Below are 19,207 nucleotides of genomic sequence, written 5' to 3'. Positions count from 1 at the left end.
ATGGGAAGGAGTCACCAATAATTGTCTTAATGCAAAAATAGAGTGTGCAAGATGGAGGATGGGTGCTTCACACAGAGAACAATGCCACCCTCTTAGTCTTCCTGCTCTTCCCCTTTGTTGCAGATGGTCTGGAAAGGATCGATACAGCTTCCCATCAGAGGTGGCCTGGAGGGCCCACCCAAGCCACTGCATGTAAACAGAAGCTACTCGGATCTCACATTCCACCCTGAGAAGTGGAAAGCGAGCCCAGCGTGATTGTTTGAAATGTACCATGCACTGCAGAGTGACAGAAAAATGGATGTCTTCACATAGTCCTGCATCACTAACAATTACCAAAAATATGCATTGTAGAAAGCTACTTAGTTAGATGATATCTGCTTTAGGGTTTGTGATCTTTTGTGATGACATTCTCTGTTGGCCCCTTTAAGCCTTAGAAGGCCTACCCACATCTACTCAAAGAGTAAAGGTCAGTTTGATGATTTCCACTTTCAGTTGCAGATTGTTTACTATGATTACTCATGACAAGTGGGCCTGAGCGTTCTCTCATTTCGAGACCCCCACAAATTGCCACCATTCTGACGTTAGCCATCTGTTCATGGTCTGCCTTGTGTTTCAAGGAGTATACACAGGGCTAAGCGATGTTAAACCCCTATCTTGTGTTTCTGGAAATGTATCCAGGTAAATCACCTGCCTCTCTTTACTTTGTGCAGGTATGGTCCACACGGAATTTCCAGGAGTTTTCTAGGTACATATATCCTTTTCCGTGTGTTTTTAGTAGAGGTTAGCTAACCAAGTCCTAGTTCAACAGCTACCCTAGTATTTCTTGTATTTTCTCTATAGTTAATCTTGTGTCTCTGAGAGTTTACCTGTGGGCTTTGAGGGGACGCCTTGCAAAAACAAACCCCAGGCCTGGAATGGAGCACAAGTTCCATTAAAGGGCCCCGTTTCTCACGTATTGACGCCCCATTATAGATACCATGTATAAATCTGCTAGCACTCTCTATCCACACGACAGTCTCGGTTAAGTTTCTTAAACCCTAGCACTGTTCATTTCTCTTTTGAGGCATTAGTAGTAGGACATTAGGTTTAACCTCAGGTAGTAGTTCGATCTCTAAGTAACGTTCTACGTAGCATTTAGTGGCTATTTTTCTCCCTTTTCAGACCGCTGTATTCTCTATCTAGAGAACACTTCCTTTGACTGATGCTAATGCGACACCGTGACCCCTTTGGTTGTTAAGCAGCCTCATCACTGCAGTCATATAGTAGGTCTATTCCAGGGTCTTAATATTTCTTTTTATAACCTGCCTTGAATGGCTATCCACTTCACTCTTTATCCTTTGGCACTTGGGATCTATATTAATCTGCATATTTTCTTTATTTCATCACCAAGGTCGAACTGCGCAACCTATTTTATGTGCACTTTTTATTCCGTTCTATCTGCATTTCTGTATTCCGCTTTTTTTTAAGCCTTTCTCCTCCACAACCCTTTATGAATTGTTAGATTATCATTTATACTCTGTTCCATTGTTCCCCACAGATTATGTATATAAACATGAATGTAACATGATAAAGAGCCCCTCTCACCACGTTATATAAATTGCTCATGATCTACAGATGGAATTCTGATTACAAAGTGAATTGTATCAGCTGCGCCTTGACAAAGGAACTATTGGGAAAGGTTCTACTCCGAAAAGCACGTTGGCGCTGTTCTTAGTCTTGACACTTTTTGTATTTTGTATATGGCAACAGCTTTTTGTTAGTTAGTGTGTTTTGTACACTTTATGTCCTGCTTAGTTGGGTTATGTATGGTATGATTGAATGAATGAATGAATGCATTCTTTATTTGTACGGTATGATTGATGTTCGTGTGGTTTGTGGTGTCAAATGTATTTTGTATATATTCTATATTGTTCTTGCTTTGGCGTTTCTCTGTTTTGAATTCTGTACAGTAAAGTTTTCTATATAAATGAATTTCATATATTAAAAAAAACCAAAAAGGAATTTTTTGATACAATAATAAAAAAATATATAAATTGTTGCTTTGTGGGACAATTTTGCTGTTTCTCATCCAGGATTTATGACCTACGTACTAATTAATGATTAGGGAGAGGTTTCCGTTTTTGTTTCTGGAATGGAGCTTCATAATGTACACAAAGCTTCTTAGGAGTGCGGTTTCTCACCAGCTCTAGCACAGGGGATAGGTCTGCTCTGTCCTTCAGGTTGATATTGGTCTTCTCCAGTCGCAGGAGAAGGTCTGCTTTACGATGAGGTTTCAGTGCAAGCTGGTGCAACAGCCATTCCCGAAGGGGTCTCTGCTCACTAGTAGTGTAGTTGCATTTCTTGGCAGCTGGCGTCAAGAACACAGGCGGTGGTTTCTCGGGAGGCGTGCAGTCCATTGAAGAGTCCGACTTGTTCGGCATTTTTATACCTTTACCTAAAAATACACATCCAAGCAAATTTACTATGTTCAGCAACATTACCACAGAATGTAAAATGTCAGCATAGAAATAATCCCATGATCTAAAGTTACAAAACAGCGTTTACTTTTACAAAATCTGCACACCAAGGTTTTTGGTTTTTTATTCTGAGGCATGTTGGAAGCAGGTAAAAACAAGATCACAGAATGGGAGCACGTAGACAACTTCTAAGAATTGCTAGGTGTGGTTAGACATAAACTTGGCAATATGACTCACAATGAGATGCAACAGAAATGATCGTTAAATAAAGACATCCACATACATATTAATGGAAATAGCAAATGAAAGCAAATATGCGAGGTCTCGTCCACGCCCTCGAACAGCTTTTAACCTATGTATAATTATTCAGTTCCCTTTGTGTGCCACACAAGAAAACATACTCACTCACCCATCAATTAGTGCAGAATTAAAAAAAGAGTGCTATGTGCAAAAAGTGATATTAAATACAGTACCCAGTCGGTATTGTTAATATGTAAGCTCAGTCAGTATTTCTGAAAGTAAGCTAGAAGTGATAGGAGTCAGTGCTCCATGAGCCTTCTTTTACGAGTGGGGAGGATTTGGCCACTGTGATTTAGTAGTTAAGAAGTCTTCACCTCGACTCGCGTCATCCCGCGGCTCCGTGGGATGCGTGAGTCGAGGCGAGGACTTCCCAACCGCTAAATCACATACTGACTGAGCGTACATATTAACAATACCGACTGGGTATTGTATTTAATATCACTTTTTGTACATAGCACTCTTTTTTTATTCTGCACCAATTGATAGCAACATAGTGAGCACTGAAGGGATCATCTTTAGTCCCGATGAAGAAGCCTTGATGCTTCGAAACATGTTGACTTGACCAGGAGTATCCGCACATTAAAACGCGGGAAATCTCAGAATTACCATTTTAACAGTACCAGCCTATGACCTATTACATTCTTTAAGTCTATAAGGCCAGGTACCTTTTAACCCACTCACCTCATCCACCCCTGCCCTTTCTCTCACTACCCATACATCACACATAGTACTACAATAACAGTGCTCCAGCGTAGTCCCTAGTCGTAGCACGTCCAGTCCGCCAGCGGGCGAGAAGACCCCTATGATGAAGCATGACACCAAGGGCCCTTTTGGTGTGTTAGGGGTATTTAAGCAAACACTGTGTATGCTCTACCAAGTTTGGGAAAACTTTCCTTTGAACCTCTTTGAGGTGGATACGTTTGTTTTGAATTGAGCTCTTTGGTGGAAGCCCTGAATCTGGCAAATCCACTCCTATGTGACTGTTGAGGCTATGTGTTACCTCTTTTTGTGATTATGTGATAGCTAGTTTGGGCTTGTTGATGTTCTGTTAGGCACCAGATAAGGCCTCTGTAAGGACATTATAGCAGTCTGTTGTGGGCTATGACACAACCTAGTCGAGATTATGAGAGGCATGTTACTGGGCTAAAAGCATATTTTAAGAAGATTCTGCTCTGGCTATGTTACTGTTAACAAAACTGCCTGCAAGGGCTGTTTGAGGGTGTGATGGAAACTATGAAAGAGCTGCTGAGGCCTTGAGGGGATCTTTTGAGACTGTGAGAGAACTGTATAAGGATTTGATGGGTCAATGTGTATTGACAGTAACACTGTTAGTGGCTGTTTGAGGGTGTGAAGGCTTTTTGAGGGATCTGCTTAGGGCTACAGGGGTATGTGTTGGGTCTATGTGATGGTCTGCAGGAGATATATAGTGGTATGTTCGGGGCCTTTAAGAGGGTCTCCTATGGGCTGTGGGGGCTCTTAAATGCTACGATGGAGTCTGACAGGATAGTTTGTTGGTTCTATGTAAGGGTCTGTTGGGGCCATTTATTAAGGCCCAAGTGGGTCAATGTGATAACCTGCCTGGAGTGGCGAAAAAATAATGACGGGTTCAAAATTCTTCCAGCCTCGCCCACAAGTAAACTCACTTGTCCTTACAAGCTGTACTCCGGCTCATCTCTGGCACCCGCTCCTAGCAACTCCTAGGTCTTCCTGGAGGACAGCTTGCTAAACCAGGCCAACTTGTTCTGAAGATTTATAAGTAGCGGCCTCTCCCTCTCTTGCACCGGTACAATGCATGTCAATGCTTTGAATTCATACAACTACTGTTATGCCAAATTGTCCCAGTTTAGCTTTATCTCCAATTTACAGTGACCACTGCTTGGGGCATTTCACGCAATTTCACAGCAGCCACTCTATTTGCACCCCAAGACACCTTGCCTAGAGTAGATAACTGCACGTGTGAAAAAGTACGAGGAATAAGACACTAAGGGCTATATGTACGAAAGGATTTAGAATTACTTAACTGACCAAATTGCAATTTCGGTCTGTTTAGAAATGCTAAATTGCCTTTCCATATGTACAAAGGCAGAAAGGGAATCGCAAAATGCGATTTCTACCCGTTTGAAACAGCATTTTGCAATTCCCTAAATAGGAAATCACAAATAGGGATTTCCAATTTGCAATTTCCTAGGCACATGTACAAAGAATTTCCTAAATCGATGTTGATGGTAACCATGTGTAATTTAAAAAAATGCATCCAAAAATGAATTTTTTGAAGTTCCCTGAACACTGCACATGCCCCTTGAACACCTGTGCGCTTTCCATGTGCACCATTTTGTTTTGAGGTGCAGCAAGGGGGGCCTTAGGCACCCTTCGTTTTCCATTTCCAAATTTGTGATTTTCTATTAAGGAAATCTCAAATTTGGAAATGCATAACCATTCGTAAAAATGGGTCTTTAGGCCCATAGATTTAGCATTTCCTAAATAGTGATTCTCTAATAGGATATCAGGAATTCTCAATTTTAGTACATTCCATTCTGTATTTCCTAAATAGCGTTTTCTTTTTTTTTTTACATACGGCCCATAGTTACAGGAAGGGGTTTGTATGCAGCTCTGTTATGACAGTAACCGCGGAACAAATTTCTCATCTTTCTTTTTGGGTGCTCTTGATCATCAGCAAAGGGAACGCTCCAGTAGCATTATCGTTACGGGAGATGATGTAGGGTACTAGTCTAGCCTCCCTTTCACTGCATACTCCATGCACACTGAACTCAGAGCCATATCACATTATGCACACAGCAACTAGCTGACACGCGTTTCACTGGTGCCAAAATTACCTTTGGGGCATGCCCTTTGGAATAATGACCTCTCCTAGCAAAAACATGTTGCTGAAGAATGTGCTGGAATCAATACTTTCCACACAACATTCCTTCGCTAAAGGACTTATTCGATTTCCAACCACTTCAGCTAGACTTGCATTCTTTTATCAACCAAACGTCTCCAGCCTATAAACACTGGGACCAAACCATAACTCGTCCATCTTCCTGGAACCGACAAAGTTTTGTGTTATGGTAGAACATAGTTTACTGTATAAAGTAACTACACTTAAATGAATTAATGTGGGTACAAAGAACAACAAATTTTGCTCTGCTTCATTCTTAATGAACCACTGTGTGTGTGTACAGGCAAAAACAATTGGGGCGAACAAAGGTACAAACGAAACTCCATTTTTCTAGGAGTGATTCTAAGATAGGCTTGGCTCCAGTGTTGGCCAAGAGGGCAATCGGGCAGAGCCCGATTGGCTGGTCTGACAGGTCAGTGTGTGGGCCATTTTGTTGGCTGTTTGTGGGCCAGTTTTGTGGTCTACTTGGCAGTTTTTTTTTCTGAGAGTTTCCGGAATATTAAAAAAGACTGCTTGCAACAAGTTCAAATCCACGCTGTCTCACATAATTTGCAAAACACTTACACAGCGTGTCCAGTTTAAAGCTACCCCAATTTACAAACTTGGCCCACTTTTTAGAAATCTAATTCACTAATTTCGGGGCACTTTTGTTTTGGTGCCCAGGCCTATATTCTGTCCCAGTCCGACCCTCCTTGCCACACGTTACCATATGAAATATGAATTTCATGTTAAAAGTAATATCTCAGCTATGGAGCTGTGGGGTAGAGGAGCACGGCTGAAGGGTGATTACTTCTGGTAAAAATGGCGAGGGGTGGGGCTGAGAGGCAAAAGCCCGGGTGGAAAGAGTTGGAGAAACTAACAGTAACCACTCATTCATCCCGGAGCTCAGTGTTAAGCCCTGACCCCTGCTAAATCACCCATAAACAGTGGCACCCCTACGTATCCAATCTGCGGACTACCTAGAACCAATAGCTTATCTTTCAGTTTCATCTTCTCAATGGCTTTGATACACGTCACTTCCTGCGGTGGTGGTCAGTATATTGCATTGCTCCCAGTGGTGGCAGTAGCTAGCTGCTGCGTTTCCACTGTTCTTATGAATTCTCAGCCATAGTGTCCCTCGTCCTGTACCTCCCTCACAGCTCACTACCTGTGAGGGAGAAGCCCCCCTACCCAACTCTTTGGACAGTATCGGCGATAAAACCGATTCATCCATAGTTACTACATAGCTTAGTAAATAAATAATGAGCAACTAACGGGATCCCTAAGCCACCAAGTGAGGTGCCCAGGAAACTGCGCTTCAGCAGAGTGAAACGATTGGGAGCCCAGAGGGTGGTGTGTTTCACTCACCTTTGACGACTTGCGCTCGTAAAAGGAATTGCGCGCTTTCACCCACTTGATATATACGTAATGACTTTATTAGTTAATTAGGGGTGTGTCTTCTTTTGTAAATAAAACGGTCTTGGTCTGTCTGAGACGTTGAACAGTCCATCCGTTGTCCTGTGGTTCTTACTTCCTCCTATGTAACAGCTTGGCGACGAAGGTGGGATCTCTGTGCTGTTCTCCCTCGATGCACCCGGTGTTGGTGTGCTTACGGTGTTCCTGTCAGCTATTTCATCTCAGCACGCTAATCTCCTGAATCTCCTGCTTTTCATTGCTGGGGAAGCGGCGCTGCCTCCTGAACGACCGGTGATCCTGTCCTCCGGCTGCTTGTTCCTTCAGGGCGTTTTGAGGGCGTGGCTGGCATTCTGTGACGCGCTGCTGCTGTAGGCCAGCTGGCTCACGGCAGTGACAGTGCGTTGGCTGTCATTTGTTCTGGCCCCGATTGTTGAAGCTGAGGGGCCGCTTCTAGCACCATTCTGGACACAGAAGTAGCGTTTCGTGGCAGGAGCGCTTTTTGGTTCTTCGGAGAGGAGGTTATTACGGCGCATTGACTGCCAGCACTGACTTTGTGCGGTTGTACATGATAATCCTGGAACATTGCTGAAATACTACTGCCTTGGTATTTTGGCATTTATCTTGACCCAGGCTGCCTTCTCACACGATACATAGGTTGATGGCCATGTTAATTGTGGGTCAATGAATGGCACAGAACTATCACTACACTGAAGCACAGCTACAGTGATGCGTTTCCTTGGGGTATATCATGACGACTATACCCCCAGTGGAGAATTTCCTATTAGATTGTCCACCATCTGCCCCGGCTGCCCGCTGGAAGGAGTGGTTGGACCGCTTGGAGAATTATTTTGACGCCATTGACTTGGTGGAGGATCGAAGGCGTCCAATGTTGCTGCATCTTGGAGGGGCGGCAATTTATCGTTTGGGGCGGTGAGTAGTGGAAGGTACTCCACAAACATATGATACGCAGAAGCAAGCTCTGACTTCCCATTTTGAACCCCTGGCGAAACCTGATTACGAGAGGTTCGGCATATATCTGATGAGTCTGTGGACATATTCTTTGCTCGTCTGCGCACTTTGGCAAGTACTTGTCGTTTGCCAGCTGCTGCGGACGAGATCCGGGCCCAATTCATACAGGGATGTTACTCCAGCAAGCTTCGTGTAGCAATACTGCAAGTGCCCAATATGCCGATGGCTGACATGTTGACCCGTGGCAGGTCTAAAGAACTATCGAAGGTTAGGGCTGCTCATATGGATGCTGCCCTTCAAGCGGTGAAGATAGAACCGGTAAATGCGGTGTCAACCAGGGTGTCGAATAGACCCAGGATGATATCTCGAGGCAAAGTAGAGCGACCCCGGACTTGTTTTGGTTGTGGGGGTTAACATCCTCATAAAGGGACTTGTCCAGCGGCAGGGAAGCGGTGTTCCAAGTGCAATAAAATGAATCATTTTGCAATAGTGTGTCGTTCTGCCCCTGCCCGGGGGTCTGTTCCTTCATCCTCTGCCCAGGTGTATTCAGCTGCTTCAAACATAATGGAAGGCGATATGGATGACGATAATGAACTTGTCCATGTTTTACATGCATTACAACCTGGAGGTGTCATGAGGAAAGGCTTGCCTAAATGTTGTGTACTAGTGAATGGTCACTCTGTGCCTGCCTTAATTGATACTGGTGCTAGTATTAATGTAATGGCTGAATCTATGATGATGGGACTGCCGCTTACCCCTGTTCTGAATGAAACATCGACCAAAGTGTTTGCCTTTGGAGCTCGTGAACCACTTCCTTTGGGTGGTGTTTTTTCCGCCGAGATTTCACATAACTCTTATGTTGACAAAACGTTGGTGTATGTTACCAAGATTGGCCAGGGCATGCTGTTGAGTTGCCAGGCGGCTGAGAACTTGCATCTGGTTGTCTTTGCGCTGGCCATCCACCAGAGGACTGTTGATGACTTCCTGACCCGGTTCACCCCATTGTTTGATGGTATTGGCTGCTTGAAAGGCCGGATGATTAAACTGCATATAGATGAGTCAATACAGCCTGTGGTGTTACGTCATCGAAGGGTGGCTTTCCATCTTCGGCCAAAAGTGGAGGCTGAGTTGGCTAAGTTGGAAGAGGCTGATATCATCGAGAAAGTGGAGGGCCCGACTCCATGGGTATCTCCTATTGTGTTTGCACGTAAGCCTAAACAGCCTGGGGAGGTCCGAATATGTGTGGACATGCATTTGCCTAACTTGGCAATTAAACGCGAAAGGCACCTTACCCCAACTATTGATGATATTGTGGTGGAGGTTAGTGGGTCTCAATGGTTATCGAAGGTGGACCTGAGAGCTGGTTACCACCAGTTGCTGCTCGACCCTGCCTCCAGAGCCATAACTACATTTTCGACACATGCAGGCTTACGGCGGTATAAACGCCTTAGTTTTGGCATTTCAAGCGCAGCAGAAGTGTTCCAGGACACTATTCGTGGGGTTTTGTCTGGACTGGATGGTGTAATAAACGTCAGCGATGACATCTTGGTACATGCCCCGACCCTGGATGGGCATCTCAGCTGTCTTACTAAAGTCTTTCAGAGGTTGTTGGACCATGGACTCACCCTGCATAAAGATAAATGTGAATTTCTGAGGAGTGAGATATCTTTCTTTGGTTATCGTTTTTCACAAAATGGTGTGTCTCCTGATCCATTGAAGGTTTGTGACATTCAATCCGCTCCTGCGAATGTGTCCGGTGTCAGAAGTTTTTTGGGGATGGTTAATTACTGTGGACGCTTCATTCGGGGTTTGTCAGGTTTGACGGCTCCCTTACGGGAACTCACCAAGAATGGCGTTGCCTGGGACTGGGGTCCGGAGCAGGAAGCTGCCTTTCAAGCAACTAAGCAGGCCCTCTCCGCTGATACCACATTAGTGTTTTTCAATCCTTTGCTGGACTCTGCGCTTTCTGTGGATGCGAGTCCAGTAGGTTTGGGGGCTGTGCTTTCCCAGCGGCAGATGGATGGTGAATTGGCTCCAGTGGCTTATGCTAGCCGTGCCTTGACTGCTACTGAACAGCGATATTCCCACATTGAAAAGGAAGCTATTGCGGTGCATTGAGGATGTCGTCATTTTCATTTATATTTGTACGGACAGCCTTTTGTTGTTCATACTGATCATAAACCCCTTATTCCTTTGTTTACAGGTTCCTCTTCGAAGCCTCCTCCCCGTATTGAAAAATGGATTTTGCAATTACAGGACTATTGTTTTACTGTGGTTTTCCGTCCTGGGGTTATGAATCCCGCCGATTACCTTTCCTGGCATTTTTGTCTTGCCACCTTTACTGAGAAGCAAGATGCTGATGAGATGGAGGAGTATGTGGTTTGGTGGTGGAGGGCTCTCGGCCTCTACCAATTTCTATGGAGGAAATTGTGAGTTCCACAGCCTTGGATGGGTGTTTTCAACTTTGCCTGTCCGTGATTGGCACTGGGAAATGGAATGAACTGTTGTCTTCCAGTAAAAGTCGTACGGTGGATGCCAGAACCACCTTGGCATCTCTGTATCAGGTGCGGAATGAATTGGCTTGTTCCCCTGAAGGCTGTCTCATACGGGGTCCTCGGTTGGTGATTCCTGCATGTCTCCAACAGCGAGTGGTGGATCTGGCTCATGTGGTCCATCAAGGGGTTGTGAAGACCAAGTCCCGTTTAAGATCAAAGGTGTGGGTCCCTGGGATGGACACTCTGGTGGAGGATGCCATTTTGGGATGTGCTCTTTGTCAGGCTGCTGGGGAGGCGATGTACCGGCTCCCATTGTCACGGAGGATATACCTTCTTTTCCCTGTCAGAGGGCCAGCACTGATTTTGGGTGCTTGCCTGATGGTCGCCATATGTTGGTGGTGATAGACGATTTCTCTAAATATCCAGAGGTTGAAATAATGGATAATACCACTGCCTGTCGCACAATCCCGCTGTTTGATAAAATCATGGCAACTCATGGATTGATTTACGAATTAAGAACTGATAATGGACCACCCTTCTCTGGTCATGGTTTTTCATCATATTTGCAGTCGAGAGGCATTGTCCATCGGAGGGTCACTCCTTTATGGCCTCAGGCTAATGGTGAAGTAGAGCGCTTTATGCGTACAATCAATAAGGCCATTAGGATTGCTCTTACTGATCGCCAGGATTTGGATTGTGCGATATATTTGTTCTTGAAGGAATATCGGATGACCCCCTCATTCCACCACAAAGGTCAGTCCAATGTCTCTTTGTATGAATAGTCCCATTAATGACTTTGTGCCCCGGACGGAGGCGATCCCAGAGAGCTATGAGAGTGCGGCTGCAGAACTAAAGAATCGGCAGGTGAAGAACGATAAGGAGGCATTCCGACGTGGGGGCAGACCCAGGACTTATGTTGTTGGTGATCTCGTATTGATGAAAACACGGCATCGGAGAGGGAAATTTAGTTTGCCATTTGAGCCCGAGCCGTGGGTTGTACAATCAGTTCATGGAACTAAGATCACTGCTATGAAGGGTGGCGTAGTTCTTTCACGGAATGTATCTTTCTTTAAATTGTATCGAGCTCCCATGTCTATTCAGGATGATGGAGGAGTATTACCATCTGATGTGGACTGTGTCTGTTCAGAGGATGACTTTACTGATGTGAGATCATTGCCTCCGGTTTCGGATAATGTGCCATCTGGTGATATGCCATCTAGCCAGGATGATGAGAATGCTGTTGTGTCACCCTCTGATACGTTGTTTGAGCCCCTTCCCGTGTCCTCCCCTGTGGAAAGTTTGTTAACGGAGTCTGGTATCCAAAGACGGGGTGTGGGGAGATATCAGTTACGTCCATGTCCTACTCGTTCTACCCGTTTAAAGGATTATGTTACATGATTAAGATGTATATTGTTGTTCTTTTCATTTCTGGACTCTGATTCTAATTAGGTTATATGGTTATGATGTATATAGTTATTCTTTTTATTTTTGGGGGGTTATTGTGTTAAAAATAGCAATGTGTATGTACATAAGCGGCGTTCATTTATGTTCACAGTACCCCTTGGTGTAAACAGAATGGATATTGTTAAAACTCTGACTGTGTTGTCCCACTAGCATAGACCCATGCACACACGTACACGACAGCCACTTTAGGCACCATGGTCTCTCAGTTTGCGGTCGATCGCCAGCGCCCCTTCCTTGACCCTGCAAGCTTCCCCCATGCACCCTGGCTGCCCCCCTCTCCCACATGCGCGAGTCATGAGCCCACCCCTCCCGCATGACTCTGTCCCTCAGAATCGTATACCGCGCCTGACCAACACCTCCTGTCCCTCCATGAATACCCCTCCTTTGATGACCTCTTCCTCTGAGCCTGAATGTCAGCCCTGACCACTGGTCATCCCTTAGCCTGAGGATACAGTTTATTGCCCACTACTTTATGCACTCGTCTCTCTTGGAAGAAGCTACTATTGATCATGGCCACCCCACCCCCTGAGATTCGATCAGGCACACACATTCCAATGGAATCAGCAGAACACTCAGCCGCATGGCAACCCCCTCCTATTGCATGGAGGATAAGGGCCCTACTGTAGTTGGAATGCCTCCATACTATACAAAGTGTTGATTGTAATAAAAGATGCCTGTGTGCCACAAACATGTGTATAAAAGACGAAGCCTCAGAGAAACTTGTTAGAGCACCTCCCGAAGACACTATGCGAGTGTCCCAAAGGACAGGCTCTCCTCATGAGTAATAAACCCTGTTCTTGTTTTCCTACTTCCAGTGCCCGTCTCTTTATTTGGTAGCTATTCAAGATGCAAACGAAGAGTCGCCCTGCACCAGCGGCCTGGGCATCGGGTGCGATATGGGCTGACTTTTCAACAATTGGCGTCCCAAACGCGGGGCCCATCAGCGACATAAGGTCCGGTAAGAGAGGTCCAGACGATGGGGTGAACATCTAAATGATTGGAGTATACCTGCCTTGAGAGGGCCCTCGTCCGGCTGCCGATTGAATGAGCTTCACCGATTCCGAACGGACCTCTCTCAAGTGACCTATTGTCCTGACTGGAATCCCACAGGAATGCTGCGGTAAAAGCATGGAGAAAGAGAATGATCGGGCGCTGGAAAAAGGAAGGCGAAGAACTGTCCACATGGTCCGGTCCGGGTAAGGTCGTGACACACGACAAATTGCGAAATTGATTGATTGATTGATTGTTTGACAATACTAGTATTACCTATTGATTAATTCTGGGAGATTCTCTATTTGCAAACAAACACAGAATCGCCATACTCTGTTTAGTCTTTGCAGATAGTGAAGGGTAGGCAACGCAAAACTTTAACACGTCGTGCCTATTTTTTTCTCCCCATTGATTGATTGATTGATTGAATCGGGCATTGAATTGCTCGAAGTTGGTTCTCTTAGGAATCTTCTCTGCCTGCAAACGGGGAAGAATAGGAATATTCTCTCTCCCTTTGCAGAGAGTGAAGGGTAGGTAACGCAAACCTTTAACACGTCGTACCTATTTCGTTCCTCATTGATTGATTGATTGACCGAACATTGACTGTTCGGAATTGGTTCTTTTTGGAGGTATTCTCTATTTTGCAAACGAGCACAGAAGTCGCCATACTCTAGTCTTTGCAAGTAGTGAAGGGTAGGTAATGCGGACCTTTGTCCCCCGTTGTAATCTGTCATGCCTATCTACTCCCCACTGGTTGATACGCCAGTTTCACCCGGACCATTTACTAGAGGAAGGTCATCTGGCCCGACCAGAAAGCACCCCTAGTAAAAAGGACATATACAATAATAGCGAAGTGATCACTGTAACCTGTTAACAGAAAAATTTAGCATGTAACCACCTGGAAAGAAAAGAATAGGAAAGCGAAAATCAGTAGGCCACTGATGAACATGAACTTTTTAATAAATAACAAACAAAGAAACGATAACAATACGTAATGATAAAACTTATTAATGCCCTAAGAAACAAGAAAACGTTAGAAATAAGAACGGTAAACTGGGGAAAATGCAAGTCAGCAGAACATCCGCCCCCATTCTGGAAACTTCCAAAGTGCAACAAGTTTACGGCTACGCCTAACTGGAAACAACACATATAGGGCGGGTCCTGCTGCCAACAGTCGGCTGGAGATCATCACGTAGGGTATAGCCGGAGGAGAGGCCGAGGCCAAAGGGACCCGGCCAGGGGTTTGCCTTGACAACGCCGGAGAGTTGCAGGGGGGGGAATGTCTATGTCCTCGACCCTCCCCTCTCTCTCCCAGTCCGGCCGTGGTGGCACTTGAGAGTTGCAGGTAGTCCCGCCACATTCTCTCCCGGCCCGGCCACCAACGACAGGGGGCCGGGGCCGACGAGATCCGGCTGCAGCCGATGAGCCAAGGAACCCGTTTATGGGGCCAGAGCAAGGGGCGTCCGGCCGACATCCACCGGAAGCCCGGCCCAAAGACGGACGGGACATTTTTTCCTTTTCTCCTTCGTAATGGCAGCGACAACACGCCAGGCGCCACTTCTTTCTTTTTTCTTCCGTAATGGCAGCAACAACACGCCAGGCGCCACTTCTTTCTTGTATAATGGCTGCGACAACTCTGGGGGGGATGTCTTGCACATGCCACCGACCCCCCCCCTCGTCCTCATCGCCTGGTCCGGCCATAACAAATGTTAAGCGAGACGCCGTGGGGTGCACTGGGAGGGAGAGACGGTGCGAACAGGCCTCTCCCGCCTCCCCAGGTGGAGGTTTCCCAGCTGCACCCTCAGCGCTCCAGGCGCCCGGAAAAGGGTTCTTCCACTATGGCGATGCAGCAACACCTCGCCCGACAGGGTGGAGCCCGTCCGCTCCTTTGACCCCGCGATCGCCGGTAGTTGCCGAACTTTCAAAATGGCGATCGACCTGGCAAGAGCGGGCCCAGCACGAAGGAATGGCCCGGTCACCAGTTGACTCCACCACCGTAGTTCTCCACAACTTTGAAGATTCTAGAAGAGCCGCGGGAGTCTCCGACTCCCGCAAATACCCCCGATGGGGAAGGACTGCCATGAGTGCCCTCGGAACGACGGTAATGTAGCCGCAGGACGCCGGCGCTCCCATGCTGTCGCCAGCCTCAGGTTGAATGACTAGAATCCCGCAGACTACAGTTCGGATCAGTTCCGGCGAAAGCACAGTATGACCCGGTAGAAAAAGATTGTTGCCTCCCTCCCCTTTTGACTGATGGTTCAAACCACCGATCCTTTCTTTTGCCCTTTAACGGAACTTTTGGACTGCCAAGAGAAGCTCTGAGCCAACCACGAGTTAATAGACATTTAGACTATGCCTGGTCTGCCTGACTGCACCCAAAATGGCGCCGATGCAAATGAAACTCTCACACTCATTATTGTACCCAGATTGCTCAGCCTTGATGTCAAAGGATATGTATGAAGCTTTTTAAACATATAGATTGATATAGAATGTGTACTGGTTATGAGTTCGGACAATGGATTGATATAGGATGTGTACTGTCAGTTCGGGAAATGAATTGATATGAGATGGGTACGGGTTATATGTTCGAACAAAGAATTGATATTGGATGGGTACTGGTTATGTGTTCAGACGGTAAATTGACATCAGATGGGTATTAATTGAACATGCGGACAATGAATTGTTGTTGAATTTGGCGCATCATGATTATTGAAAGTTCGAAATTTCGATGCTTATGATATTCGCTCACACTAAAGATTCAATATGATTTTTATTGCACTTGGCGCACTTTTTATGAAATAAACGACAACGGACTCCACTAAAAGTTTTTCTAATAAAGTATTCCCACATCTACAGTTCTAGCCTGCTCCGTGGCCGGCACACGGGGTTGTAGGCCCATATTTTTTGCACTGACATTCTTATTAAAGATTTCTGGAAAAAAAAAAGCAAACGTAGTTGTCACGTGTGAATTAGTACGTTTCGAATAAATGACCACTGTTTAAAGATTAAAAAGGTATAGTACGCAGAGATACTGCAAAAATGAATGGTACGGTTTTTGTTGTATGTACTTTGCACACTTTTGTACAGCTTAAAGCAACCGCTAAAAGATCCTGGAATTCAGTCTTTACTTTATATGCTACCTGTATCAGAAAGATTGTACTAAAATGCCCCTAAGTCGCTCCAAAGGAGTGCCATCTGGCCTCCCTGCATACGATCTGTAATACCACACTTGGGTGACCTATGCTATCCACCGGCTTCCGATAAACATCTCTCGCACACTAAAAGGTTCATCTGGGCTTAAATGCCGAATTGGCAAGAACTGCGTTCCGGGGAGATAGACCGCGTATGTAGTAAGTAAAAACCTTTTCGGGTTTATGCGCGCTGTTGTATTCTTAAATGCTGCCCCCGCCCCTTCTTTTTCCCTCTTTCTGCAGGTCACCTTGGAACATCGATTAGGAATACAAAGAAGGAAAATGGTGATCTGGCGGACGAAGAAGACGGGAAAAAGGCGCTCGATTATGGCGCCCATGCACTCCGAATAATACCACCAAATATAACGTGCACACATGATTAATCACTCCACGCTTAACTAAATAGGGAAAAGTTTAGGGTATATTTCGAGGTAGGGGTTACACAAGTATCCTCCACCGAGAGGACTAGGGATATTGCCAATATTTGAAAACCTCCTACCTCCTTTTCCGCATCCTCATAGGCACATAACTAAAAGCTGCCCCATTGCTCTCCAATTGACACCAACTGTTGTCTCAGCCTGGAAACGCACTTGCTAAGAATGACTTGAATAAACCTCCGTGAGCATTAGCCCGACCAGGTTAGTTCACGACCAGTTGCCAAAGGCGTAAGTGTGTACAATCAAAACCACCAGTAAGAGGCAGCCAACGAATAAAAGATAAGAAAAGGGTAAAAAGAGCTTGGGATGATAAAAGTGCACAGCATACAGGAAAGGGATAATTTTGGCCAATAACTGTTTTATGTTTTGTCTTGGATTTTTTGTGTATAATACATGTACTGTCTTCCCCGTCTGAGTTTGTATGTACGTGATGTATGGATATATGTCATCCCTCCGTTCGTGTTTCCGTATTACTTAACCCCTGTTGTACTATGTTGTGCGCGCACTGAATGGTCCATTACTGTACACGTTTCACTCTCTCTCTCTTCCACCCTCTTCCTCTCTCCATCTCACACGTGTGCTGAAATGGACCACTTAGAGTGCGGTCTCTCTCTCTCTCTCTCTCTCTCTCTCTCTCTCTCTTTTTTTCTCTCTTTCCAAAAACCCCGTTTTCTCTTTTCAAATATAAAGACGTTGTGCCCCTCCGGCACAAAACATTATTAGGTTTTCTCGAACGCAAAAATGTTCAGCAAAATTGACCAAAACCAAAGCGATTGTGACTTGCCATATTACTACCTCTCCTTTCTGCAAACGATAGAACCCGAGTTGGTAATGAAGGAAAGGACAGGTAAGCCGACGAATGTCCCCTAATCTGGCCTTTTAAAAGGGAACTATAACGTCAATGGCCTTCTGTTTCTCAGTTCGTTAGAAATGCGATCCCCAAATGCCCCGATTGCCCCACTCCCTTGCACCTAAGTGCGGATGTCCAGAGTACCCCACTTCTCCCGATCGACCCCAGCTCCCTGTCCAAAAGCACCCACGCGCCCCCGATCAACCCTATGATAACGCCCCTGCCTGCAAGAATTAGCCAACCCCGAAGGGAGATGTGATATTGTCGATACTTGGGTTAAAGGGAAGAACGAGTCTCTCCATAAGGACTCGATTTTTTTTGTAACGTAATACATTGTGTACAAAGGTTCAATTTCTCTTATCATATGTCGCGAATGAACGCCAAACAAGTCTATGAATTCAATATGCAATGCCCTTCTACAGACTCCATAAAAAAACGACCTCGGACTGTGACCGATGAACCTATCCCCCACCTACTCAGGAATAGGGAAGGAATTGCGATGTATATCTGTTCTCCCGATCGGTTTTTCTAAAAACTTGTTTTTCACCCATTTAAAGATACAATCACCAAAGGCGAGGAGCTGGACGTGACGCACAGCCTGGCCACAGATCATGGAGCACGTGTGACGACCAAAGGTGGAGCCGCAGAGCAACGAGACGGGGGACGAGGCACAACTTGCAAGTTCAGCTGATGAAGGAATAAGGGGCTGCCTTGAAGCCCTCGACTTGCTGACACACTCGTGCCTGAAGTTCCCGTCCCTTTTTGAGTCCGACTGATGGGCCTGCCTGCTCATTGTCCTTTGCTCCCTTGGTCCCTTGGTGTGTTCGAAGATCTGGCCCCACTCCGCCCTCTCCTCCCTCGATTATTCAACAAACTCTTTCATATAAAATTTGACTATGGACTGGGATTTTGTCACGGAAAAAGAAAGACACGCAGGTGCCCAGCATAAGGCACCCCTAAGACAATAAGTTAGGAAACAGGACTGTGATCTAACAGCAGAGGACTGATCGCACCCTGCAACGTGTAAGGACGAATCCGAGCTGGACCTATAGCTCCACCGCCGGTGCTCAGCAGCGCCAACAAAAGAAGACGGACTCTGTTAAAAGACATTGCGACAAAGACCCTCCCCCTTTCCAGAACTTTCTATTCGCTCCTTGACTAAATTACTTGTATCGAATTGAATACCTCCCTCAAAAATGTTGTATTGCCTTTTAAGAAATGTTTCATCGGTCACTCATGTGGTTAGTCTTTCAAAAATCCCCTATAGTACTGACAAGCCGGAAGGTATCCGAGCGTTCTTTCTGTATATGATGTCACTAGAGAGAAAATGTGAACTTGATTTTTATGTGTCGGAACATTTTTCTTGATTCTACACCTACTAAATATTATGCCGATTTCTAGGCTTGTATAAAGAGCCCAACAGATGTAAAATTAACATGTGTTGTATTCTGCCTATCACATCGACTGTGTAGAAATTGAACGTGCTTATGTAAAAAGCGGCGACTGTTAAAAATAGCAATGTGTATGTACATAAGCGGCGTTCATTTATGTTCACAGTACCCCTTGGTGTAAACAGAATGGATATCGTTAAAACTCTGACTGTGTTGTCCCACTAGCATAGACCCATGCACACACGTACACGACAGCCACTTTAGGCACCATGGTCTCTCAGTTTGCGGTCGATCGCCAGCGCCCCTTCCTTGACCCTGCAAGCTTCCCCCATGCACCCTGGCTGCCCCCCTCTCCCACATGCGCGAGTCA

The 19,207-nt window shown here is 45.7% G+C and overlaps 1 protein-coding gene across 2 annotated transcripts in view; it reads right to left on the bottom strand.

The window, feature by feature from the left end:
- ELL3 (elongation factor for RNA polymerase II 3) overlaps positions 1-19,207 on the bottom strand; it is a 329,007-nt gene that overhangs the window by 63,554 nt on the left and 246,246 nt on the right. For both annotated transcript variants that reach the window (XM_078683282.1, XM_078683280.1), the window contains exon 5: positions 2,181-2,434. In XM_078683282.1, coding sequence (XP_078539408.1) covers positions 2,181-2,434 — 254 coding nt within the window. The remainder of the gene's footprint in view (positions 1-2,180; positions 2,435-19,207) is intronic.

Source organism: Lissotriton helveticus, chromosome 3_1 (genome assembly GCF_964261635.1).
Source record: "Lissotriton helveticus chromosome 3_1, aLisHel1.1, whole genome shotgun sequence".
NCBI lineage: Eukaryota > Metazoa > Chordata > Amphibia > Caudata > Salamandridae > Lissotriton > Lissotriton helveticus.
Note: the sequence above shows the minus strand (reverse complement) of the source record. Positions and strands in the feature narration are given on the sequence as shown.